Raw genomic sequence first — 19,331 nt, forward strand, 5'->3', positions numbered from 1 at the left:
CAAGGGGCACATCATTAGAAAGATCTTGTAATTACTTTTTTTTCTTGTCTCATACTTGCTTTGTGATTGCTATCAAGTTGTATATTAATGCTATACATTTATTAAGATTATAACTTTACAAAAAGAATGTTTTTATAATTGTATACATTAATAACCATTTTATAACAATTGTAAGTAAACAATAGTTGTTATTACTTTATTATATTGTAAGTACCACTCTGTTTTTATAATTATAATAGAAATATAATGTAAACATAATACTTTGGCTTGTCATACAAGGTTAGTATAATTAGTTTTATAGATTATATTTATCCATAGTACTTATATTGTCTTGTAATGTGTTAATATGTCTTATTTAGACATTACAATTCATCTGGAAACCTTGCAGTTACTTTATAATGTATATATAATGCTTATATTGCTTTATAATGCATATACAATGTTTATTTTGCTTTACAAAGTCTAAAATTCCATATAAGGAATGCGACTTTTTCGCGATGTATGCACTCTGCTTGAATCGATTGCTCATTCTCATCCCTCTTCGTACTCCTTCCTCCGTTCCCTCACCGCCATGGACTCCAGCTCGAACCTCCGTCGTGACATGCTCAGGCCTAACGAGAACCCGAACATTCCCTATTCGCGCCCCGCGACTCCTCCACCCGAGCATCCTCCAGTCCGGATCGGATTCTGTGGCCTCGGCGCAATGGGCTACTTCATGGCACGGAACCTTGCCAATGACCGTCATTCGCACCCCAAGGGCGCGTCTCCCCTGCTCGTCTACAACAGGACTCGCTCGAAATCTGAGAAACTTCTTGCTGAACTTGGACCCGACAAGGTCACTATTGCGGACAGTGCGATGCAGATAGCGCGTGAATGCGATGTTGTTCTCACTAATCTTGCAAACGACGCGGCTGTAAAGTCTGTGTTCTCACAGTTTAAAGAGGCATTGACAGTATGACACTCTATTCCGTCGTTCTTGACAATATTGTACTGACTATATGCAGGGTTTTCAACACGACAAACCGAAAACATTTGTCGAGACTAGTACATGCTACCCAACACTCGCAGGTATTTCACTTCTCCTTGACTTTCTATATTTCATACTTATAGTTTTCTGAATTTATAGGCGAACTTGACGAGATGATATCAGGATTTCCGCATACCCACCTCATAACCTGTCCAGTATTCGGCGCACCTGCTGCCGCTGACAAAGCGCAGCTTCTTCTCGTCATGTCCGGAGATTATCGTTCAAAGAAAGAAGTAGCATATATTCTGGTACCTGCTATTGGGCGGAAAGTTATCGACCTCGGTGGAAATCTTGAGAAGGGTGAGCGATTTTTTCGTCTCTCCTTCATAAGGGACCGAATATTAAATTATTCAATAGCACCCACCCTAAAGCTCATTGGAAATTCAATGATTCTTGGATTTATGGAGGTTATGGCAGAGGCTCTCACTCTGGGCGAGAAATCCGGAGTTACAGCACCTGCAGTCCACGGCTTAATCAAGGAATTGTTCCCTTCGCCCATAACACTGAACTACGCAAACAAGATGACGAATGATCTGTTCGATGGTTCAAAGGGATTCGCTATTGACGGGGCATTGAAGGATGCCTCACATGTCAGGTCACTTTCCACGGAATTCAATTCGCCGATGCCCGTGACGGACCTTGGATATCAACATATGGTCACTGCTCGTGCACTGCATGAAGCACAGAAATTACAGGGCAGTAGCCAATATGAGGTGCTTGACTGGAGTTCGCTTGTTGCCGCACCGCGTGTATCTGCCGGCCTAGATGGATTCAATTCTGGAAAGGTGTGTACCTAAAGCAGTATGCAATCCAAACGTCATTAATGTTTTATTTTTGCAGCACCTCCAAGTAGAAAAAGAGAACTGAACCCAAGCTGTCGGAAGATCAATATACTGTAAGCTTTCGGAGACTGTAATATTTGTCTGTAGATCAACCGTGCAACTGTGCTCTCAGAGGGTTCGAGCAAATACAGTAAAATGGATGAGCGTCAAAGTAGATGAGCGCTTACTCGGCCTCGCTGCGTAGATCATTACGAAATGAAATGAAATTCGGGAAGCATGTTTCAGAATAGAATTTGCTGTCATACGCACATCCCGTCAATACGCAAAAACCTTATTCAAATCTCCTAAGAATGGGCCGTAGGTATGCTGGCATTGGCCCAGATTGACGGCGACAATAATGAGCTGTCTGTGTAAGAAAGTCTGAAAGGGGCAGTAGTTACCATGTGATGTAATTCCACGTGACTGCTAACACAGAGCTATCCGTGCTCGTCGCTTTGTCTTTCTTTTTCACACTACCCCGCAGCCTAAGTGCTGTATTACCCTCCTTAACTCCCCTCTCCGCGTTCATTCGTCGGCGCAAAAATGTCCCTATTTGCTCGTACGAACAAGGAGGTGATTCCCGAATACGAAAAGACATTGCTTTCCTCCTGGAAAACAAGCACAAAAGGAAAACAATGCGCTCCCGCTCCGGCGCAGATCTTGGTCAAGGTCGTGAAGGTTCCTCAAAGGAGCCAGAAGCCCCCGGCGCGCTCGCCACCACGAGATGCTTCGACTTCTCCGCCGAAACGCGCTACGCCACTGTCATCGGCTAGCAGCACGTGCTCTTCGCTTTCGACACTTTCTTCTTCCTCCTCCTTCGACGAAGCTGATACGCGTCCCCTGAAGAAACCTAGGTTTAGCGACGCGTTTTCATCTCCTAGGTCATCACAGATGTCGATTGACGCGTCTCAAGAAGCAAACTGCGTCACGGACGCGTCCGTACCTGTTCGACGCGTTAGGGAAACCGAGGACATGCCACCTAACGTTTTTCCTGCGGGCACAGTCGAAGATGCCTCAATAGCTGAGCCGTCCCCTAAGCGTTTAAAAGTTATAAAGGAGGCGTCGACTCGCTCAAGCAGCATTTCGACCATGTCCGCAGAATCGTCGCGTGCGTCCTCTCCCGCTCTCAGTGGGAAGTCGTCTGGAACCAAACGAGCTGGTTCTTCCCCTGGAAAATCGAGAAAAGCAGATGCTTCTTCTGGTGGTAAAGTGAAGAGAAGAAAGAAAAGAGCTTTGACGGACTTGACGCTCCCGCCGAAGAAAGGAACTTATCAGAGCTTCACGCCTCCTGTAATGGTGAGGAGTGGAAGTGCTTCTCGTTCTACGACTGCTTGTGAATCGGATGGGTATGTTCCACCGCGGAGAGCGAAGACGGAGCGTGTGACGTGGGCGGTGGAGGATGGGAATGTTGGCGATGAGCTGTTGAGTAGTGAATTTGTTGTTCGACAACTCGTTGAGCAGGGGAGATATAAAACACGTATGTTTCCTTGTATTATTTTCCTTCCTTTTAATCAGTACTGAGAGCCTTTGTAGTCTTTAAGAATCCAAATGACCCGAATGACCTTTCTTACGATCTGTCGAGTTTACCCACTGTTGAACTCGAGTATCCTATGACTGGTGCGAAAGAATTGTAAGTTTGTGAAAAGACGCGAGTTGGGTACATGCTTATAATTCTATTGCAGATTCTTACTTGCCCGACCGAAGGACATTGACCATTACGATCCGACACTCGATATCGAGAATACCCTCCGTACCTTTGTAAAAGGTGGGATTCTTAGCTCTTGTTCTTCATGAATGAATTGTTATGCTAAGGCCTTCTACAGATTTTGTACCACCTGAACACAGGTATTTATTCGGACCTTTTCCGGAAGATGCGCTTCATAGTATCGTCGACTCCGACGATGGCGAGGACATTAAAGCAACACCAGAACCGGCCGAACTCTTCGTCACAGTTAATCAATTCTCATACGTGGCACCTTCTCTCGAGTCAATACCATCTACGCTTACCACGATATCATCTGATACCGATTATGCAACTCCACCTCCGTTCACTTCCCCCTCCCGCGGATCGCCTGCTTCCAGAAGTCTTATGAAAACGCTCATAAGAGCTCGACATCGCAAAGACGGACCGACGTTTACACAGTCGCTAAAGGAAATCAATAAATGTATTCTTGAACTTAAGGAAGACTCGTCGGGTGAAAATATTCTTAGGAAGGTTCCGTATACATGGTCATCATCTGGCATCCCTCAAGGCGTAGTCCTTCGTATAATTGAAGAAGCATACCAACGCTGTATCGGGCCTAAGATGGGACTACTTAGGAAATACGAAGCGTTTTCCTCGAATGTATATGGGGAACTCACACCCGCCTTCGTCACCGATATCATCGAACGAACTGGTCTCAACTCCGAATCGTTGCTTATAGATCTCGGGTCTGGCGTTGGGAACGTCGTGCTCCAGGCTGCTCTAGAAACCGGCTGTACGGCGTTTGGCATTGAAGAGCGCGAAGATACTGCGAAGATTGCGGATGAGCATCATGAGCAGGTGAAATTGAGGTGTCGGATGTGGGGCGTTAATATTGGGAAGGTCGAGCTTTGTCAGGGGGATATGACTGCGAGTCCGAGGGTTGATGAGTTGATGGGTAAGGCGGATGTCGTGCTTGTTAATAATTACGTCTTTTCTGAAGAGTGTACGTCCTCTTTTCCCACCTTCCCATTCATCAATCTCTCTAACTCTAACATATTAATCTTCCGTATAGTGAACGCCTCCCTCCGACCAAAATTCCTCGACCTCAAAGAAGGCGCAACGGTAGTCTCTCTCAAGCCGTTCGCACCTCCTGGAAATCAAATGCTCACCGAACGAAACTTTGACGACCTCTCTGCGATTTTTGATGTTTTTGCGTGTCCTTATCGTTCGGGGACTGTTAGTTGGAGTGGGGGGAGTGGGATGTATTATATACATCATGTTAATCGGGAGGGGTATAGGAAGAATCGGGAGGCTTTTGAGAGTTTGAGGAGGGGGGAGAGGAGACGTGGACGTCGTTAGGTCCGTCGGGCTCGCCATTGACCGGGACACTCCTTATCTTGGGCTCTGTATATTTCTCTGGCTTTATTTTTTTCATGCGTTTGTTGTTTAAGCTTACTTATTCTCAGTTTCACTGGGCTCCAGACGAACATTCTGCACACACCCTTTTCACCTCATCCATTCAATCAAAGACAGAATGGCAAGCCCAGACGCTACCATAGCCTTCTCAATCCACAGACTTTGGAACTCTTCTCCTTCAATAGCAGTCCTGCATCCACACACTTGTTCCTTATTCTTTCACGTATTTTTCTCCTTTTTCTCCTTTATCGATCAGTGATATATTTTTTGTGCTGTTTTACTAGATGTCCTGTTTTCCTCCTTTCAGTCTCAGCAGAACTCATACCCATTGACCTTGGAATGCTTTTCTCACTTGCCTGATACTGACTCCTTTCTGGCTTGGTAGATACTATACACCTCACATTCTACTCAACTCTCGACTCGAAAGTGGAAATTCTCTCTCAGTTTCTCACTCTAACTTTGTTGATATCTTGTTCTCTTATTTCTCCCTGCTTTTTCTCTCGTGAAGTACTAGTATTACCAGTGTTGTGTCTAATGTAGATAGTGTATGTATGTAACTCGATCTTAATGTACATCGCTGTGGTTAAAATTTGAATAAAATGTTTTTTGAACTTTCAAGTTTTTTCAGGTTGCTGAGGATCTTACTTTTTTTCTTTCTTAAAAATCAGATTAAGTTGGATTTGAATCGTCGAATAAATATATATATACCCCGCAGTTTAGAATGACAATAACGCTCAGGTAGATAGACGACAACGCCGTTGTCTATCTACCTACTTACTTACTTAATAGTAGAAATTTAAAGTCGTTGGTTCTTACCCTCCTTGAAGGAGAAGGAAAAGGAGAAATTTGAATGGAGAGAGTAAACACGAAAGGAAAAAGAAAAAAGAAAAGAAAGGTTGTGAAAGAGTGGAATTGGGAATAAGTAGGTGGTATGTCTGTATGTATGTACTATGGAAGACGAAGGGAAGAAGAATATTGGCTGGGATGTGTTCCGTTCGAATGTTTGAAGGAGACTCGGCCGAGGTGACGACGGGTTGGAAAGAAGAGAGGAGAGGAGAGAGAAAGATGGTATCGTTTCGTTGAATAACGAGAGTACAGTCCGGTTTGACTGTTCGCTAGGCTTCTTGTACGTAGTTTCCTAAATGCAGTCAGATATTTTGGTTAAATTTAAATGGATGTGTTTTGCGAGGGAGAGAGACGAACCCGGGAAAACACCTTCCCGTCCGTTCAGTCGGCCAGTCCACCAATCTTCGGTACTTGCTGTGCGTTTGACGACCTCGATGCGGTCGCCTACGTGGAACTCTAGGTCTCCATCCGCCTAGGATAATCAAAATCAAAAATAATCAAAGTTAAATTCCAAGTGTCAGCATTTTCAATAAAAATGACGACAAATTGTCGTCTTCGACGTACCTGAGGGGTAAAGTCATACAACGCAACGACGTATTGCACCGGTGGCTCAACACGCGGTTTCGGTTTAAGTGGGGGTGGAGGTGGAGGTCGCTTCGTAGCTGCAGCTGCAGCCGCAGCCGCAGCAGTACCATTGCTCGAAGGTGTGTACGGAGGCGGGGCAGCAGCGTACGAAGCAAGCGAAGGCGGTGGAGGAGGAGCCTTCTTAACATACGAACTCGCACTCGGCGTCCTAGCCATAGGCGGCATCGTCCTCCCCCCAACTCCCAACCCCGCGGAACTCGTAGTAGAGCTCGACATCGCAGTGTTCGACCTTCCCAAACTCGACCCTGTTCCAGAAGACATGCCCGAGTTCTGTCGATGATTTTGCATCATCTTGGCTGTACTGACGATACGTTTCGTGATGTTCATGTCTTCGATGCGTTGCCATGCGTCTGAACGTCTGTTTTCGTAGTCGTCGGAGATTTGGGCTGTTGGGATTTGGATGTCATATTTCCCGTCTGCGAAGGTGGACATTTTCTCCATGAGCATGTAGAAGATGTTCAATCTAATTTTTCATTTGGAACGGCGTAAGATTCGGGAAGGTGCAAAGAAAGGGAGGAAGATTCGTGGATACGTACTGCATGTAGTAGAAGGAATTGTAAAGAGGGTCGACGAATTGGGCGGAGAGCACCATGAAGCGCGGAAGATCTTGCTTCATGGCGTTGTTGATGTATTCATATTCGTTTGTCGCTACCTCGAAGTCTTGTTCGAGCTATAACTCCGATTGTAAGTGGAGTGCGAAGTAAATGCACGTTTATCGCTCACCTTGAACAAGTTCTTCTCGTCACTGAGTGATTTCTCTTTCTTGTCGCGTAGTTTCGTCAAAGAGTTATTGAATCGGTCGTAATCAACAAGCTAATCATTTATCACAATACAATATGAGTTAGTAAATTAGACTTAATGAAACGGCAGCGCAGACAGGGTATAAAATGAAGCATTTCACCTTATGATTACGCTTCGTAATGTTCTTTCGGATCTGCTTCATGATCGTCTGTAGTTCCTTCACCGGTGTGACGATACGAGACTCGATGAGTTCAAGTTCCGGCGTGATACTCATTCGCAATTCCTCGAAGAGTTGTTGGTATCCATCGACGTTGCGAATCGTATCTTGTGCATCTGGGTTCTTGCCGATGAGGTCATACTCCCCGACCATTGGGTGGAATAATTGGCAGAAGTGCTGGGAGAACCCTTGGCCAGCGGTGAACAAGTCTATAGTTCGAGCGGTTAGCATCGCCAGGACAGGGTGTAGTAGATCCGATCAAGTGAGGTAGGAGTGCACGTACTGACGACAGCCTCGTTAAACTTCTTGCAGTCCTTGAGCAGTTTCTCCACTGTGTCTTCCATAGTCGAGAATTTGCGTTCGTAGTCATCGAACTCCAGATCAGCCGACTCTGCATCGAGTCGTTAAGCGTGTTTTCCTTAAGGGCCGATGGTATGAGCTTACTCTTGGACATGCCGACCTTTGTGGTCACCATGTGCGGCGTCCTACATTCCTAACATGAGCACATACAATGCATGATTTACGCAGATGGCTGACCGCTTGATGGCCTTTGTGAAACCCTTCATGGCTGGCGAGTAGGAGGCGGGTGAGAGGAGAGATGTTGAGGATGAGATGAGGGAATGAGAGAGACGATGCCGCGGGCGCATACAGACGCTGGCGGACGCGATGCACAGCCGCCCGGAGTTATGCGATCATCAAATATTGTAATATTTCGACTCGATTCATCTCACTCTCTCACTCTTACTACTCTCACTCTTACTACTCACTCAGACATCGACACAATGCCGATCAACCAACCTTCAAACCAGATCAAGTACGCTCGTCAATGTCGTTGCTATCCATGCGCATCTAACTCTACTCTAGATTAACCAACGTGTCCGTCGTGCGCCTCAAGAAGGGCGGAAAGCGCTTCGAAGTGAGTCGCACAATGCAACTCAGCGCATACATGCGCATATACTCGTGCTCATCGTGGCAGACAGGTGGCATGCTACAAGAATAAAGTACAAGAATGGCGCAAGGGCGTGTATGTCCTCCCTTCTTATCTCTGTTCCTTGCATGTTGATGAGACAGACATCCTCATGGAATGCATCTTATTTGTTAATTTGGTATAGAGAAACGAACCTCGATGACGTCCTTCAAATCAGCGCCGTGTTCGTGAACGTTTCCAAGGGCGAACAAGCCAAAGCAGGCGACCTCAAGAAAGCCTTCGGGAAGGCTTCAGAAGACGATATCATCAAAGAGGTGTGTGTTCCACCATACCCTCCCGCTACCGGGTTGTTTCAGTCTCATCTTACGTACGGACGTAGATCCTTAAACATGGAGACCTCCAAGTCGGTGAAAAAGAACGCGAACACGAGCTCACAAATCTCCGCAAGGACATCGCGCACCGAGTCTCAGAATCCGTCGTCGATCCATCCACGCAGCGTCCTTACTCTCTCGGCATCATCGAGAAGGCTCTATCGGAAGTCGGGTTTAGCGTTGATCCCTCTAAGAATGCGAAGAGCCAAGTCTTAGGAGCTATTAAGTTACTCCAGGGCGGGAGGTTACCAGTGCAACGCGCGAGAATGCGTGTACGCTTGACTATCCCTGCGGCTGACGTTGAGAAGCTTGAGGCGAGGATAAGAGAAGGTGCGGAGGTTGTTGAGGATACAGAGGAGAGAAATGAGTTATGGGAAGTTGTAGGTCCATTTACTACTTGATAAGATACGCTGAACACTGTCTGATCTGATGATGTTCACGTTTGACGATCCAGACGCTGCAAATTGACCCTGCTCAGTTCCGCGTGTACAAAGAGCTTCTAGACAAGGAGTGCAAACTTGGTCGATTAAACGTCGTCGATCAAACTGTCTTCGCGCCTCCTCCCGCTGCTACGTAGTGGCAGTGCTTATTCGTGATCACCATGCTTGTACTTGTACTGTAGGTTAAGAAGCCCGTCGATTGTATAGATCCTCAATAAACACATGAGAAAAAGCGTGTATGCTATTAGTACTAAACATAGTTCTATGTTAACGCATTTGCGTCTCCTCCCTCTCAACATCACTCAAAACAAGAGGCTTCAACACGCAGTTCCAATTCTCACTCCACGAGCACCATCCCAGCTCTTCCTCCTCGCGATCTTGATAATGATGAGAATGGTGATGTTCATGATGTCTGTATTCGGAGCTCCCTGTCGAGGACGTCATACTACGCGTGAACGACGCACGCAAGTTCGCGAGGCCCTGGGCATCTGGGAACCCTAACAGGAGGTCGGCGAGTTGGTTGGTGAGTTCAGAGGAAGTTCGGAAGGTGTGTCCGTTTTGACCGCTTTTGACGAGTTCGGATAGACTAGCATAGGAGGTCGTGAGACCAACTTTCTTGTTTAAAAGAGAGAAGTGGAGGAATGTTCGAGACGTACCAAGGAAAGTCGAGTGCACAGACGGGTAGTCCACATCCGAACATATCAACTACTTTCATTGGAAGGTCCAAATTCGAGGAACTCGAGTGTAGACAAACACCAAGATCTGCAGAGCCTTTACATCCAAAAATCATCAGTATTTCACGCACATAATAAAATAAATGAGAAAAATACCTAGTAAAATAGGGTAATCCTCCGCCTCCAACCACAAACTCCTACACCTCACCCACCTCCATCCCTCCTCTCTCTCCCTTCGCATAACTTCATTCATATAGAATTCTTTTTGAGGACCTTTGCCAGTGACGATAGCCAATAACTTCGGTAACTTCTTCTTCGAGTCAGCCGAAGAATTTATTTCTCTGGCGCATTTCTCGTATTCCGTCAACGCATCGAGGAGTAACCCGAAATCTTCGTCGGGCGTCCATGACGTTGAGCTTACGACAAGTGCTGGACGGTCAGCTCGTAAAGTCGCGAACGTTGACCCGGGAGAGGATGGATTAGAGAGCTCGGAGTCGAATGTGAGTGGATCGAATGAAGCGTGTGGCTGTGTGGAGAGTTGAGTGAAGGGCGTTGAGCGTGGAGAGGTGTATTTTGGGAAGAATTGGGTGAGGGTGTGGGAGGAGAGTGAGGGTGTTAATTTGTTGAAAAGCTGAGGTAAATAAAGTTGGTTAGTTGATTTTGTCTTTTTTCTTGTTATGAGAGGAAGACAATTTACATCATGACTCTCGAAGACTTCAGCACGTTTAAAATAGGACGGCGGTCGGTCATGTAGGACAGTCTTAGTCCCCCTGGGCAGAATATTCATAAATAGCGAACGACAAAGACGTTTCAAACGTACTGCAACTCCCATTCCTTGGCTAGATGATCCAGCATCACTTTAGTTACGAAAAGATGTATGTGCGCTGATCGGCCAAAGAACTTCTCAAACCTGAAAATGTGATCCATCAATATCCACATAGAAAGATAATCAACAAACACTTACTTCTTAGCAATTTTTACGAGAATATGCTTTTCGCCTAGTTTCAGTGCTAGGATACTATATCCAAGGTTATGCCAATCAATAATAAGCTTGCTACCCCGAAGTTTGCAGACAAGCTGCACTAGCGCGAGAGTAGGGATACTTGGAGGGTTCTAGCTTCAAGTAATACATAAATGAGAGATAAGTTCGATGAACTGGGCGAAATTACTACAAACCTGCACGATAATGTACTCCGGCGGATGTGGGATGGCACGTAGTAAGGCATTCAGAATCGTGCAAACTTGAACAACGATTTTGATAGGTGCAAGTAGAAGGAATGGGAGTCCCTTGAACAGACTTGGCGTCTCAGCAAGGTGGACAAATTCCACGTTCAATCGCTCCAACGAGGGTATTGGTTTCGAGCCTTATTATCGTATTAAGAAATCACCTGGTCAGAAGACTACTTGTCCATGATGATGGTTTAGAACGTACCTGAATAGCCCACCAAATACGTCTGAAAGTGCGCATTCGCAAAACTCTCAGCGTGATACATCATACGTGGACTTCGTCCAATGTCGCCTAGGACGAGGACTGCGACGCAGCGGAGTGCTGCTTTCTCCCTTTGCTGGAATGATCTCCGGAAGAAGTATATGGCAAGTAATGCCAATAAGATGCGTATGGAAAGCTCATAGTCCAGCATATTGTATCTGAGATAGTGCACTTAAGATTTTAGGCCATTGCCATTAGCGTGTGATTGAGCAGCAAAGTGCTCTGGAGTCTGCATGATGAAGTGACGCGCATGCCACGTGCTTACACGTACAGTCGCGTCAACTCAATCAAGTGTCTGACTTAGCCTGATATGTTCGCAAAGTTATCCCCGTATGCGTTAAATGGTCTCGCCGAGTACTGAACAACATTGAAATCGCCACAGAACTCAGGATCTTGTCTGCAAAATACCTGCTTTATGCCTATGAAGCCTCGCACAAGCACTGATGACAAGGTCACTTCGACGTTCTTGAACACACCAAACTCTACTGCATCATCAACACTGGCAACACCCAAAATTGACGACAGTCCGGGCTCCTCTGTGTTCGACCTTCCAGTGCATCAGACTGATACACCGCCACTGGAGATACGGCCACGTGGATTTCCTGCTCCTCCTGATACTGCTCTGTCGTCGCCAAACACAATAATCGCACCAAGTACATTAAAGCACGAAACTTCATGCACTCCGTCCTTTCTAGTCATTTCAGGTGGCACTGGAGGTAACTCAATCTGCTCTGTATTTGGAGATGCGTGCTACGTTCTTCCTGTATCGGATGACGGTGGTTCGTCGAGTGAGATTATCCGCGTTCTCGGTGGTCCGTCCATTGGTAAGAATCCAAACATGTTCCGTTCATACTTTAATAACGCCACTTTTCCAGGTGATCTGAGGTCTCGGCTGGTCCGACTTATACCTTCTTCGCTGGAAGGCTCTCCTTTAGATCGTATACGCAACCTTTTGGCATATCGCCTTCCCGCTCAAGTGAGTGAACGTGAGGCTCGTGACGAATGGCGCGACATCGTTGAGGGACGGAGTTCCCTATGGGCTGGTATACCGCCCGACAGGAAAGAAGTCATACGAGGTCGTGTACCTTGCTTCTATCCTATTCTATCGTCCTGAAGTTCTATTACTAGGATTTTTGGTCTATTTTGAGAGTGAGGTCTTGCGCCGGGCTCAGAAGAACTTTTCGTTCAGGAACGGCAGGTACGTATTACTTGAACAAGGTTTTTTGAAAATTGCTTGGCTGAACTTATGGTATGCGTATGTGTTCTTTTAGTGTCGGCAACTATTTTCTTGCCGCGGCTCGAATCTTCTTCCGTTCCTTGCCTTCTGCTGTGTTCTTGTTCTCCTCAATTACCAACAGTCAGGTGTGATTCTGGTTGAACTCTTGTAGAAAATTCAATGAATGACGGAGTTTATTAGGCAAATATTTTACCCGTTCTGGTAACCAATCATACAGTTACCATCGCAGTTGAGCTGGTACGGAGCCCTTTCCCTTGCTGCACAATATATATTTCACGATTGCTTTCACACGAATTAGGAAAATGGCCGATGCATTGTTGGCCAGTGCAATATTTCGCATCCAGCGCAGGAAGACAATTCATTCTTTTCGCTCACTCCTTCGCCCATTGAAGATCTGGGAGAGGTAGAGCTCGGGTCCAATTCTATTCCGCAACGAAGCCATACTCCGAACCTCGTCTTTTCGAAGGAGAGCGAAGGACATGAAGCTCATCTGGAGTCTCGAATTCAGCGTAAGTCTTCTTATTTCCAATGATTTCTGAAAGGAGTTTACAAAATTCAAGGCTTGTACTACATCAACGCGTACGGTCACGAGATACATCCCTCTCCCAACCCGGATTTCCTTGCGCAGTGTGCGACGAAAGACCTCCTTGTCTATTCCTGTGGATCACTCTGGACAAGGTCCGTTTTATTCTCATTCCATGCGTCTCTTTATCTCCAATTAAGATCTGTGTCTACCCGGAAGCATTATTCCGTGCCTGGCTTTGAAAGGCGTCGCTTCCGCCATTGCGCGATCTCGGGGTATCAAAGCGAAGATCCTCCTACGTGAGTAGTGTGCCTATCATTTGGAAGCTAGTCAATCTAGCATACTCATTACCGAAGTGAACTCGAGAAATGATCGTGAGACGACTGGGTACACGGCGGTAGAATACGTCAAGTGAGTCTAGATCTGGGATTTTTGTATACCCTGATGAAACTTACGGTTTGCCGGCACTGAAAGAGCGATCTGCCGGACTTTGAATACGCACTATGCATCCCAAGGCACGTACACGTCGTACCCCATCTCGGCATTCGTCACGCACCTTGTGCATCTGAAAGGCGGATTGGTACCTCTTGACGTGGGAGAACTTACGGTAAATTTTCCACATACGGTCTCCGAGGCGCGTTTTGACCTCTTTCGTTACACGATGATCAGTCTCTAGGTGTACGATGCATCCAAGTGGAGTCGACACTTGGCGCAGCTGACAAGGAAGGCGTCCCAGTGTATGATGCGGACTGCGTGAAAACAGCTTTACGGCTCATCATGACCGAGTGGGAGGCTGATGCAGGGAGAGAAATTTGTTGTGACTGAGGAAAACCGTGAGTAGACATACAGGAGCATGCAGGGCGCTTAATGGACTAGCCATGGACACATGATTATCAGAGACTAAATTTAATCTTCACTTACAATCTCATCAAAGGACATCGCTAAGTATGCGCATACGATCCCTCAACCAAATAATTGATGATCGAGCCTCGTGGAAAGACAAAGGGGACCTTACTACGTCCGGCGACAGGACACTAAATGACAAGCCGCAGGGAGAATAAATGCGCTCAAACATCGGACTTCCCCGTATTAAGCGGATGCTCAGCTCATTTCATCTTTGCCGAATCAATTCTTGATGAAGGTCTCGTCCGATTTGAGCGAGCCATCTACCCTTTTTTGACGAGGCACTGCCTCCTTTTATCGATACGCATGGCTTATTTCGCGCAACGAGTTCAAGGACGTTGACCCTCAAGTTGGGGGATACCTCAACTAAAAGGCAAAGATGAAGCCGGTACAATGATTCTCCTTTTGCAGGACTCCTGCATCTCCTGATTTGTCCCTTCGGGCTGACCTTCACAAGGAAAACCTGGGAAGTTTTGCTTCCGACGGCAATAATACTTGCTCGGCACGCTGAATTAAGATAGGCGCGTGATCCGAGGATATGGGATCGACTCGGCCCAGTTTGCCTACCTGTGTTTATCCCTCATGCACACATATGGGTGCATTGATGCGGGGCTACAGATGAAATGGAGTTCTTCTGGCTCGGAACTTTGTTCTACGCACCGCCGCTCAAATCGTGTAAAGTTCTGACGCGCGCAATCGCTAGTGCTATATGTATATGTTACCGCGTCCATACCTCATGTTGGGTCACGCTCTTTATCTCTCTTATTACCCGCAGTCCCTTCTCCGCAGTGCCGTGTACCGTGTCCCTCCTTGCTTTTTGGCTTCCACGACGCCTTCACGTATAGTATAGGGAAGTCGACGATGGCGTCTCAGGCTCCGGCTGGGGAGAATTTTGACATCGGCGGGACATTCGGTACGTTGTTGTTCTAATGTTATTCAAGCCAGTTTGTTAAGTATTTCTATTGTGTAGGCATTGCCTATGTAGGGGCGATGATCGCGATGGCGTGAGGCTTACATTCTCAAATGCCCATATTCTATGCTGATTATTGCGTAGTCTATACGGTATAACGACACTGCAGGTTAGGCTGGGCTAATAAATATTTACCAAACGAAAATTGCTTATTTGGTCTCCAATTTCTAGAGCTATTTGTATTATATGTATTATCCAAAGGATAGAGCAACCCTAAAACTTCTTGTGAGTCCCGCGTTCTTTCTACAACGCCACATGGTATTTACAGAGTGAATTTGTGATCAGGTTGCGACGATATGGTGAGCAGAGCGGTATTCCTTGGGCGCGAATGAAAGGGGCTTAACATGTGATCAAGGGCACTTGAAACTTTGCAGGTCGCTCTCGGTGCGTCGCTTTAACAAATTGCTATTCCAGTGAGCTGATTGAACAGAAAGTCTGCCATTCGATGTATCATTACCTCGTAAGCGAATTGTCATTCTCCCTAGAGTTCCTCACGAATCGCCTTGCCTATCTGTGTAGATTAGCCAATATGCAAATCCGCTGGCTCTTGGAATTGGCACTTGGTAAGAGTCAGCTCCGTTACCATTAGCTAGTGTTCTTATCGAATTTCTCCTATCTGCAGGTCTCTCTATGCAAGTTATTTCACAATGTTTGATCTGTGTGGACAATAAGCTGACACTTGCTATCAGGTGTCAATCCTATGTAATGTGCGCTTTTCTTCATTTTGATGCTTCCAGTTCGTTAAGTTTATACGTATGCAGGTCCTCATCGCGACGTTAGTACAATTGTGCGTGTTCTTGTCTAAATTCATTCAAGCGATTAACTGAAAATAACTGTTGTCAGATTCTTTGCAGTCAGGGTGCACATCCGTGAGTTTCGCACAAGATATCTATATGAGAATCCTAGTAATTCTATATGCAGTATCCAACAGCATGTGGTGGCTGTCAATCCTTATTGTGAGTCAACTCCCAGCATTTGATTGTCTAAATGGCTTAAGTTGGCTCTTCAGATGGTTACTGTACTCGCACATCTTGGTATGCTGAGCCACCATTCCGAATGATTTATTGAGTGCTGATACATATTTGACGACTAGCTTTTGGCCTAGGTTAGTTTGTTTTCCTCGGTCGTTTTGTTGCCTGACTTACAGTGCCTGTCATTTTCAGAAACCGTTATCAAAATGTCCGCAGCCTATTTACCTCGACAAACTTTATTTCTAAATTGATGGGTTCCAACAGGCTTATTCTAAAAGAACTCAGCAAGCTACCGACCATCACGGTGAGTAAATCCCGCACCAACGATAGTTGTTACATAGTTTGATCTAATGTTCCTCCTACTGAATCCCGAATAGCTCAATGCTGCCCTCCCCTTCGCCATTACTGCTGTCTTCCCTGACGTACTCATTGCAATTTCACTGTGTTATTTCTTACATAGTGTAAAATCGGGTTTCCGAGGGTATGTGTTATGCTACTCAGGTTCGATCGCTTAGGTGGTGCAGTGTTTGACATGGTTGACTTTCCTCGCAGGACGAATGCCTTGCTTAATACGTTGATGATATATGCGGTTAATCGGTGTCTCCTTACATCGTACGTCGATTTGCTCGTCTGAGGAACTCCTGTCGATATTGAGTTACTTTATGAAGCGTGGTTGCAATTGTCGAGGTCGTTCTGGTATGGATCTCATTTCTCGATTAAAAAACCACTAACCACCTTGCTTTAAACATTAGTTCAAGACTATCCCCGGCTCGTTCTACTTCCTTGCCGTAGACTTTTGCATTGGGAAACGTGCGTTCGCAGAGATTTCTGTCTAAGATCAGCCCTCACTAACAAATTTAACGGATAGTTTACGCAAATTCTCTACTCGCAACGTAAGAACCACTAGTAATTCACACTAACTGACAAAATAATGGCTTCGAAATGATTTTAATAGACTGAATACTCGACAAGCTCTCCGTGGTAGAGGTTACGAAAGCGACTCCCTCTCTATCGCCACCCCCTCCTCGCGTTCCATACCCACACCACAATTTGGGTCAGGCTTAAGCCGACGGACAGACCCAGTTGAGCTAAGCGATCTTCGAGGAACCTGGCGCAGTAATATCCGTTCGCAAGGAAGTGCGGATAGTACGAGTGTTCCGGGTTTGAACTCGGAGATACATCGAATACATAGGAGTGAGATGCAGAAGGATGAGTTGTTGGATGTGAGTGTTAGTACACCCGGGGAGGTCGGGCTCGAGGATGAGGAAAGGGATTTGGAACTGGTACGTTCTACTTTGATTGATTGATGAGTATTTTCTGTTCCACATAACTAACGTGTGGATTTGACACGATAGGGAGGGAGAGAAGCCCCGCAGAAAGTCGTGACTTTCGATTCATAGCCACGCGGATTTGATGGCATCATATCTTGTATTATGTATGGACTTGGATTAGGTATTAGCGTGCTCGGACACTTCGGATGGAACGAGATTAATCTTCGACATGATCTAAATGTGATAGAATACGACGCGAATGAAAATCACAGTTTGGTACACTTCTAGAAGGCATGTGTTCCGCCATCTTTAACAACAGGAGCACATCGGAAGTGGCGAGTATGCCAGACCACAAAATAAATAAGTAGCTTGAAGAATTGGGCTTGCAATGAAGAGCAAACGAATACCAGGGATCTAATCAATAAATAACATTTCTCGATGGTGTCCGGCTTAGATGGGGAACAATCACGCCTCGTCAAACGCTGCCGCGCTGGCCGTGCCCTCCTCATTCGAGCCCACGGCAGCAGGGGCACCTAAAATGACTCAGCGAGGGTCTAAACAAGAAGACGTAGTATGTAGATATACCTTCGGCAAATTCAATGTCGCTGACGGTCCTCGATCTGTAATTAGTTCCTTCGTTCACTCCTCTCTCGCCTGCTTCCTTGAGATTGACAAGCAGATGGCTCCCGAGAATGCAGAGAAGCGTTGGAATTCCGATTGCACTCAGAACAAGTGCAACGAAAGGGTTGATATCCACAACTCGGCTATCCACTATCTGCATCATGGCACAAAATATCACACTACAGCACCTTGAGTTGATAAATTTTGTACAGTGAATCCACTTACAAGCTATAATACAGAACCTGGTCTTCAATAAGGACTTTGACAAGGTGAAAGCCTTTGAAACCGGATGACATTCTCCAGTACTCTGCTGCCTTGAAGAGGGCCAGAAAAAGCAAAAGTATTCCGTACATTAGAGGAATAGTCCTGCATTACATTAGTTCCTAGTAGTAGCAAATCTTTGGACCTCTAGTTCTCACCATGAGATGATTGACAGCCACGTTGGAGGCTCCCTGGTAATGCCACAATAATTCAGATTCGATGTAAGCTGGCCGACCGCAACTGAGAACACTTCAGTCTATTTTTGATTGAGATTAAGAAGTGATTCATTGTCTTACTGCCTTCAAACAAACTGTTGTAAATAAAAATCCCAAGACCAATTGCTGCATCTACAGCTAGGAGTACTTTGAGGCAGATTGAAAGTCTCCTATCTGTCAAACTCAGTTAGGAGCACATCTAGCAGGCCAGTTTACCTACTTTGCTGGTAAAGTGCTAATACACAAATTTGGAGAATGTCTGCAAATAATGTTTGTGTTTAATATCTACATGAGATAATAGAAGGGAACCTTACAGTCTATAAGGACAATTGTGATCAAGTCTGGCATCTGAGTTAGGAACCATAAAGAGCAGTAATGGTAGTCAGCAGCTTACTACATAGACTAAGGTGTTAGCAACAGTGTAGAGGGGACCCAAAGGCTCAGTGAGGGGACCCAGGCTACAACTATCCTACACAACAGAAATACAGAATGCAAGCACTAGAACATAGTTGGAACTCACAGAACAGGCAGAGAGAGAGAGTGAGACAAGAGTAGAGTATATAGAGTGAGCCTAAGAGTACAGGACTACCTAGAGTAGACAAGATCAAGACTACAGGACCAGTCTGATCTTGTACACCTATATATACTAAACTACACAAGAGTACTCAGGGAGCATAAACTACTAAGAATGATAAGCCACAAAGAATGAAAGAAAGGAGAGGTCAAAGATAAAGGTACAAAGAATGAAGGGATGGACAAAGGGTAAGAGACTATAGAATGAACAAAGAAAGAAAGGGGTGGTCAAAGGAATAGAATGATAAAGTAAGGAAGGGTAGTAACAAGAGTCAGCACACATATAGTCTATAGACTGTTACGGTTCTCCGCTCTCGTACCTTCAGTTCCGAGGGTTCCGCACCCTTCCGTACCGGAACTCGGGACTTCCGTCCCTCGGGGGCGCTGTCTATGGACTATATGCGTGCTGACTCTTGCCACTACCCTTCCTTACTTCATCATTCCATTCCTTTGACCACCCCTTCATTCTTTGTATCATTCTATGGTC

General features: G+C 45.8%; 8 protein-coding genes across 8 annotated transcripts; 5 read left to right on the forward strand and 3 right to left on the reverse strand.

Annotated features, from left to right (window-relative positions):
- The first annotated feature begins 565 nt into the window (after positions 1-565).
- On the forward strand, positions 566-2,084 carry FOMMEDRAFT_107159 (NAD-binding protein). The gene is made up of 5 exons (XM_007265978.1): positions 566-952; positions 1,005-1,068; positions 1,127-1,327; positions 1,385-1,812; positions 1,868-2,084. Exons 1-5 carry the CDS (start codon positions 572-574, stop codon positions 1,892-1,894), a joined length of 1,101 nt encoding a protein of 366 aa, XP_007266040.1. The 5' UTR covers positions 566-571; the 3' UTR covers positions 1,895-2,084.
- Positions 2,085-2,826: 742 nt separating this feature from the next.
- Positions 2,827-5,332, forward strand: FOMMEDRAFT_107161 (DOT1-domain-containing protein). Its single transcript, XM_007265979.1, has 6 exons — positions 2,827-3,325; positions 3,382-3,478; positions 3,531-3,613; positions 3,672-3,736; positions 3,836-4,535; positions 4,605-5,332. The coding sequence occupies exons 1-6, from the start codon at positions 2,938-2,940 to the stop codon at positions 4,889-4,891; spliced, it is 1,620 nt and encodes a 539-aa protein (XP_007266041.1). The 5' UTR covers positions 2,827-2,937; the 3' UTR covers positions 4,892-5,332.
- A 538-nt stretch (positions 5,333-5,870) lies between these two features.
- Positions 5,871-8,000, reverse strand: FOMMEDRAFT_122221 (BAR-domain-containing protein). Its single transcript, XM_007265980.1, has 9 exons — positions 7,935-8,000; positions 7,842-7,882; positions 7,681-7,788; positions 7,341-7,606; positions 7,163-7,252; positions 6,976-7,109; positions 6,359-6,902; positions 6,152-6,266; positions 5,871-6,086 (listed from the first exon to the last, which is right to left on the reverse strand). Exons 1-9 carry the CDS (start codon positions 7,961-7,963, stop codon positions 6,064-6,066), a joined length of 1,350 nt encoding a protein of 449 aa, XP_007266042.1. The 5' UTR covers positions 7,964-8,000; the 3' UTR covers positions 5,871-6,063.
- Positions 8,001-8,146: 146 nt separating this feature from the next.
- Positions 8,147-9,356, forward strand: FOMMEDRAFT_107169 (Shwachman-Bodian-diamond syndrome protein). Its single transcript, XM_007265981.1, has 6 exons — positions 8,147-8,211; positions 8,262-8,313; positions 8,378-8,421; positions 8,510-8,639; positions 8,705-9,076; positions 9,151-9,356. Exons 1-6 carry the CDS (start codon positions 8,180-8,182, stop codon positions 9,271-9,273), a joined length of 753 nt encoding a protein of 250 aa, XP_007266043.1. The 5' UTR covers positions 8,147-8,179; the 3' UTR covers positions 9,274-9,356.
- Positions 9,357-9,403: 47 nt separating this feature from the next.
- Positions 9,404-11,303, reverse strand: FOMMEDRAFT_107171 (beta-1,4-mannosyltransferase; the record flags this gene model as incomplete). Its single annotated transcript, XM_007265982.1, has 8 exons — positions 9,404-9,722; positions 9,793-9,907; positions 9,967-10,441; positions 10,508-10,580; positions 10,631-10,720; positions 10,775-10,923; positions 10,987-11,174; positions 11,243-11,303. 8 exons carry the CDS (start codon positions 11,301-11,303, stop codon positions 9,404-9,406), a joined length of 1,470 nt encoding a protein of 489 aa, XP_007266044.1.
- A 19-nt stretch (positions 11,304-11,322) lies between these two features.
- FOMMEDRAFT_140398 (UPF0052-domain-containing protein) lies at positions 11,323-13,954 on the forward strand (the record flags this gene model as incomplete). The annotated part of the gene is made up of 12 exons (XM_007265983.1): positions 11,323-11,396; positions 11,825-12,123; positions 12,175-12,375; positions 12,428-12,497; positions 12,571-12,661; positions 12,717-12,773; positions 12,835-13,045; positions 13,097-13,214; positions 13,279-13,358; positions 13,416-13,470; positions 13,534-13,666; positions 13,729-13,954. 12 exons carry the CDS (start codon positions 11,323-11,325, stop codon positions 13,882-13,884), a joined length of 1,545 nt encoding a protein of 514 aa, XP_007266045.1. The 3' UTR covers positions 13,885-13,954.
- Positions 13,955-14,736: 782 nt separating this feature from the next.
- FOMMEDRAFT_107176 (uncharacterized protein) lies at positions 14,737-17,432 on the forward strand. The gene is made up of 24 exons (XM_007265984.1): positions 14,737-14,875; positions 14,933-14,966; positions 15,017-15,041; positions 15,104-15,157; positions 15,218-15,231; positions 15,288-15,316; positions 15,367-15,392; positions 15,452-15,495; positions 15,555-15,564; positions 15,622-15,639; positions 15,694-15,719; positions 15,776-15,801; positions 15,854-15,888; positions 15,942-15,966; positions 16,026-16,037; positions 16,096-16,111; positions 16,168-16,207; positions 16,281-16,384; positions 16,456-16,515; positions 16,572-16,599; positions 16,656-16,713; positions 16,772-16,796; positions 16,859-17,186; positions 17,259-17,432. Exons 1-24 carry the CDS (start codon positions 14,824-14,826, stop codon positions 17,301-17,303), a joined length of 1,134 nt encoding a protein of 377 aa, XP_007266046.1. The 5' UTR covers positions 14,737-14,823; the 3' UTR covers positions 17,304-17,432.
- A 207-nt stretch (positions 17,433-17,639) lies between these two features.
- FOMMEDRAFT_155573 (uncharacterized protein) lies at positions 17,640-17,955 on the reverse strand (the record flags this gene model as incomplete). The annotated part of the gene is made up of 2 exons (XM_007265985.1): positions 17,640-17,707; positions 17,760-17,955. 2 exons carry the CDS (start codon positions 17,953-17,955, stop codon positions 17,640-17,642), a joined length of 264 nt encoding a protein of 87 aa, XP_007266047.1.
- Between the last annotated feature and the right edge of the window lie 1,376 nt (positions 17,956-19,331).

The sequence above is a fragment of the Fomitiporia mediterranea genome (genome assembly GCF_000271605.1).
Source record: "Fomitiporia mediterranea MF3/22 unplaced genomic scaffold FOMMEscaffold_5, whole genome shotgun sequence".
NCBI lineage: Eukaryota > Fungi > Basidiomycota > Agaricomycetes > Hymenochaetales > Hymenochaetaceae > Fomitiporia > Fomitiporia mediterranea.

Bases quoted from the DNA above. Each gene is read 5' to 3' on its own strand.
- FOMMEDRAFT_107159 (XM_007265978.1), top strand. From the start codon at position 572: ATGGACTCCAGCTCGAACCTCCGTCGTGACATGCTCAGGCCTAACGAG. The intron at 1,069-1,126 runs GTATTTCACTTC...CTGAATTTATAG, and splicing joins ATGCTACCCAACACTCGCAG to GCGAACTTGACGAGATGATA. The intron at 1,328-1,384 runs GTGAGCGATTTT...ATTATTCAATAG, and splicing joins CGGTGGAAATCTTGAGAAGG to CACCCACCCTAAAGCTCATT.
- FOMMEDRAFT_122221 (XM_007265980.1), bottom strand. From the start codon at position 7,963: ATGAAGGGTTTCACAAAGGCCATCAAGCG. The intron at 7,883-7,934 runs GTCAGCCATCTG...TTAGGAATGTAG, and splicing joins TTCACAAAGGCCATCAAGCG to GACGCCGCACATGGTGACCA. The intron at 7,110-7,162 runs GTGAGCGATAAA...TCGGAGTTATAG, and splicing joins ACGAGAAGAACTTGTTCAAG to CTCGAACAAGACTTCGAGGT.
- FOMMEDRAFT_107169 (XM_007265981.1), top strand. From the start codon at position 8,180: ATGCCGATCAACCAACCTTCAAACCAGATCAA. The intron at 8,422-8,509 runs GTATGTCCTCCC...AATTTGGTATAG, and splicing joins CAAGAATGGCGCAAGGGCGT to AGAAACGAACCTCGATGACG. The intron at 9,077-9,150 runs GTAGGTCCATTT...TTGACGATCCAG, and splicing joins GAAATGAGTTATGGGAAGTT to ACGCTGCAAATTGACCCTGC.
- FOMMEDRAFT_107161 (XM_007265979.1), top strand. From the start codon at position 2,938: ATGTCCGCAGAATCGTCGCGTGCGTCCTCTCCCGCTCTCAGTGGGAAG. The intron at 3,326-3,381 runs GTATGTTTCCTT...GAGCCTTTGTAG, and splicing joins GCAGGGGAGATATAAAACAC to TCTTTAAGAATCCAAATGAC. The intron at 3,479-3,530 runs GTAAGTTTGTGA...ATTCTATTGCAG, and splicing joins ATGACTGGTGCGAAAGAATT to ATTCTTACTTGCCCGACCGA.
- FOMMEDRAFT_107176 (XM_007265984.1), top strand. From the start codon at position 14,824: ATGGCGTCTCAGGCTCCGGCTGGGGAGAATTTTGACATCGGCGGGACA. The intron at 15,802-15,853 runs GTGAGTTTCGCA...TTCTATATGCAG, and splicing joins TGCAGTCAGGGTGCACATCC to TATCCAACAGCATGTGGTGG. The intron at 16,600-16,655 runs GTATGGATCTCA...TTTAAACATTAG, and splicing joins CAATTGTCGAGGTCGTTCTG to TTCAAGACTATCCCCGGCTC.